Source organism: Brassica napus, chromosome C9 (assembly GCF_020379485.1).
Source record: "Brassica napus cultivar Da-Ae chromosome C9, Da-Ae, whole genome shotgun sequence".
Taxonomy (NCBI): Eukaryota; Viridiplantae; Streptophyta; class Magnoliopsida; order Brassicales; family Brassicaceae; genus Brassica; species Brassica napus.
This window is the reverse complement of record NC_063452.1, coordinates 9,014,279-9,018,382: the sequence shown is the minus strand read 5'-3', so window position 1 is coordinate 9,018,382 and position 4,104 is coordinate 9,014,279. Positions and strand designations below refer to the sequence as shown.

The 4,104-nt window shown below is 43.3% G+C and overlaps 2 protein-coding genes across 2 annotated transcripts; one reads left to right on the top strand and one right to left on the bottom strand.

Moving 5' to 3' along the window:
• Positions 1–260: 260 nt before the first annotated feature.
• LOC125592456 (glutathione S-transferase T3-like) lies at positions 261–824 on the bottom strand. The gene has a single exon (XM_048767641.1). The coding sequence runs from the start codon at positions 822–824 to the stop codon at positions 261–263; it is 564 nt and encodes a 187-aa protein (XP_048623598.1).
• Positions 825–2,476: 1,652 nt separating this feature from the next.
• LOC106355066 (probable polyol transporter 3) lies at positions 2,477–3,778 on the top strand. Its single transcript, XM_048767640.1, has 3 exons — positions 2,477–3,088; positions 3,133–3,531; positions 3,584–3,778. The coding sequence occupies exons 1-3, from the start codon at positions 2,477–2,479 to the stop codon at positions 3,776–3,778; spliced, it is 1,206 nt and encodes a 401-aa protein (XP_048623597.1).
• The last annotated feature ends 326 nt before the right edge of the window (positions 3,779–4,104 follow it).

Genomic DNA, 4,104 nt, shown 5'->3' with positions numbered 1-4,104 from the left:
CAACTAAAAAATTAACTTAAAAATTCATATCAAATGCAATTAACCAACTGACCCTATCAAAGCATTTCAGAAATGAGTTTATTTTAAGAGACACTTCTTGTGGAGAAAGTGTAGCTTCAGTTTTTGCTAGCAAGCGATCAAGGATTTTCTGTTTGGATATAGTATTTTTCGCAGCTAATATGCTCTCTATCTGATCAAAAGCTGCTTCATTCGTGTGCTTCTTGCGTTTGGCTGCTTTGCTAGCCTTAACGCCAGGAGGCCTAATCTTGGTCCGCAGGAACCTCCTCCGCCGGTTCCTTCCTTTTCTCCTTTGCACCATCTTTCGAGAATGAGTGTGATCTCCATTTTTGATCAAACCTAAGCTCCCTCCAACAATGTTCCATACTGAACTTGACAAGATAGTCGTTAAAGAAGATGTCATGGGCAGCCTTCATGACATCATTCTCATTTTGCCCACTCGCTTGCTCCTTCAGCGCGGCTTCATGGCTTCCAACAAACTTGCAGACCTGCTCATTAACCCTTCCCCACCTCTGCTTACATTGACTCCACTCCCTAGGAATGGAGCCAATGAGCAGAGGACTAGCATTGACATACTCCTCTATGCGCTTCCAAAACGTGCCTGCCTTCTGCTCGTTACTCACGATTGGATCCTTGATGGTGTTCAACCAAGCACTGATCAAGACAACGTCTTCTTTGGTTGTCCACTTTCGCTTTGACGCCGGTTTAGGAACCTCAGAACACCCTAAGTCTATTGTTTGACTGCTCTGAGAGACTAGTAGGTTAACCAACCCGGGAGAGTTAGAGTTAAAGTTAAAAGGATCCATTAGATTTTAGATAAATGGGTTTAAACTTTGGTTTGTGTTTTCAGAAGAAGATTGCCTATGATTTTATACTAGTTTTGACTTTGAAAGGACAAAAAATTAAAGTGGGTCTAACCACCAAACATTGATTAAAGTTTTTAAAACTACAACTACTACACAGACAGTATTCAATAAACATCAAATCAGTTCTAATTCAACTCTACCTAGCAGTCGAATTGATTACGCAACCAACCAAAACACAAGTACACAGGGTTAACACTCAACCATTCATCAACATTCATTTCAAATTCAACTCAACCTAGTGCACATAGTTCAGTTCAAATTCAACTCTAACTAGCACTCGAATTGATTAAGCTTGAGTGTTACCTTTTTTTCAGTCGAAGCATAGCTTCTCCAAGTCCGCGACCTGCACTGAGAGGTTATAAACCTGCCCAGTGAGGTTATCAACCTCTCCATTGAGGGCTTTAACCTCTGCCTGGACATGTAAAAAAACAATCACAATTTGTTAGTCCGTTAATAAAAAATAAGGAAAATATTACAAATTTTAAACAAAAAAAAATGCAAGTCACATTACCTCCAGCCTCTCAATCTGATTATTGACCTCCGGGACCCAGTTGATCACCAACTCAACCTCCTCCAGACGCTTTGTGAGACGTTCAATATGCTCCTGGACACCAATCACCCAAGGCTGACGGTAATGAAACCCATCAGCCTTGTTAACCACAAAAACACATGTGAGAATCTCGTTAGAAACTCAATTAAATGGAAATAATTTAATTGAGAAGAAGCGCTTACCTTGTAGTTTTTGCAGGTGAAGAACCGCTTCCCAGGAAGAGTGTCGTAGTCGTCCTTCCCCCGAACATCGTCAATGATTCTCCCTCCGCAGGGACACCTCGTCGGAATCCCGTATTCTGAATCTGCCACGTATCCTTGCATGTTGATCAACTCCGTCTGCCTCTTTGTCTCTCTTCTCTCTTCTGCGGGATCCATCTGTACCAGAAAAAGCAAATATTAGAACACAATAAACGGTAGAGCGTAACCAGAAACTCGTTTTGGAACCCTAAGTAGAAACCCCCAAATCGATTTCAAATCCTCGAGAAACGAACCCTAAATGGAACCCGCATGACGATAATTAACCCTAAATGGAAACCTCCATATCGATTTTGAACCCTACATCAAAACCCCCAAATCGATTTTCAATTAACCGATAACGCTTTCGACCCCAAAAAGATTCAATGAAACCGTAAAAGTAGTCGATACTCACCTGAGATCGTTTACGAGAGACTCCGACGTCGATTCGATCGAGAAATTCTCCGGCTGTCGCGTCGCACGAGAAATCTCCTCCCACAGAGAGAAACCCTAGCTTTCGAAAAAAGATGAGAAAATGAATCCTCTTACGCGATTTTTCTTGCTTTCGACGCGATAACACGCGGCCAATGCCTGTTCGACGCGTGGCTTGAACCTGTATCATACGGGCTCACTCCAACGAGACAGATCACCGAATTAAACCCATTAAAACTTTTCTTTTTATTTTTCGGCCCTATAAACCCCAGGCCATGAACTTCTTTTAATCCGCTAATGCCGCTGCTCTGAGCGGCGCACGGATATTTATACAAGATGATCTGAAAATAAACGATAATCAGGTAGAAGTTTTGATGGGCATCCTGAATCTCTGTGCTCTCGTTGGATCTTTAACGGCGGGAAAAACATCTGACGTCATCGGTCGGCGTTACACCATTGCTCTCTCCTCCGTGATATTCTTAGTTGGATCGGTTGTTATGGGTTACGGTCCAAACTACGCCGTTTTAATGGTAGGAAGATGTATAGCTGGAGTGGGTGTAGGGTTTGCTCTAATGATAGCTCCGGTCTACTCAGCCGAGATAGCCTCTGCTTCACACAGAGGCTTTCTCACTTCGCTCCCTGAGCTTTGTATTAGTCTAGGGATCTTACTAGGCTATGTCTCGAACTACTGCTTCGGAAAACTGGCGTTGAAACTCGGCTGGAGATTGATGCTTGGACTCGCAGCGATTCCTTCAATGATATTAGCGTTTGGGATTTTGAAAATGCCTGAATCTCCGAGGTGGCTTGTGATGCAAGGTAGGTTAGAAGAGGCCAAGAAAATCATGGTTTTGATATCCAACACCGAAGAAGAAGCTGAAGAACGCTTCAGGGACATTTTAGCCGCTGCAGAGATAGAGGAAGATGGAGCGGTTAAAGCGGTTGGCCGCGCGTGTATGGAGAGAGCTGGTGATAACCCTACACCCGCGGTGCGTTTGATCTTGATCGCGGCTCTGGGGATACATTTTTCGAGCACGCGACTGGGATCGAAGCCGTCGTTTTGTACAGCCCAAAGATCTTCGAGAAAGCTGGAGTGACTTCAAAAGACAAGCTCTTACTAGCCACGGTCGGTGTAGGTTTAACCAAGGCTGTTTTAATAGTAATAGCGACTTTCTTGCTGGACAAGGTAGGTCGGAGAAAGCTTCTGCTGACGAGTACAGGCGGTATGGTTTTTGCGTCGACCAGTTTAGCGATTGGTCTCACGATGGTTCACCGTTTCGGGCGGTTAGTGTGGGCCTTGAGGTTGAGCATCGTCTCTGCGTACACGTTTGTAGCGTTTTTCTCGATCGGGCTTGGGCCTATAACGTGGGTGTACAGCTCTGAGATATTCCCGTTGAGACTTAGGGCTCAGGGAGCGAGCATAGGCGTTGCGGTTAATAGGATCATGAACGCAACGGTCTATGAGTTTTCTGACAATTATGAAGACGATCACGATGGGCGGTGTGTTCTTCATGTTCGCTGGAATCGCGGTTGTAGCGTGGTGGTTCTTCTTCTTTATGTTGCCGGAGACGAAAGGAGTGCCATTGGAAGAGATTGAGAAACTTTTTGGTGGTGGAGATGCTCGTGGTGCTCGCGACGGATTAGAGATTCAAGCAAAGAGAGTCAATAATAAGATTTGATTAGCATTGTAGTAGTTAAGACTGATTTGGCTTATATTTTCTTTGTCAACGTAATTTGGCATATATACTAGGTGTGAATGTGATTTGTAAGCAGGTAAATCGCACAAGACTATCTTATATTGGATCATGATATATCGCATAATTTCTTATTCTTTGAGTTTATATCTTGTATACCAAGTTTAGGATATTCTCTTAAGAAATATGTGCTTGTATATTGTGAAGGTATTTCCTCTCGTATTAACCTCTACGATCTCTGTTTGTCAATATACACTGTGTCAAAACTCTAGTTTGGTATAAAGAGTTTTCTTATTCAATGTCGTAGTAGG

Coding starts and splice junctions, on each gene's coding strand:
- LOC125592456 (XM_048767641.1), bottom strand. CDS start 824: ATGGATCCTTTTAACTTTAACTCTAACTCTCCCGGGTTGGTTAACCTA.
- LOC106355066 (XM_048767640.1), top strand. CDS start 2,477: ATGGGCATCCTGAATCTCTGTGCTCTCGTTGGATCTTTAACGGCGGGA. Junction 3,089..3,132: donor GTGATAACCCTACACCCGCG/GTGCGTTTGATC, acceptor ACATTTTTCGAG/CACGCGACTGGGATCGAAGC. Junction 3,532..3,583: donor GAGCGAGCATAGGCGTTGCG/GTTAATAGGATC, acceptor ACAATTATGAAG/ACGATCACGATGGGCGGTGT.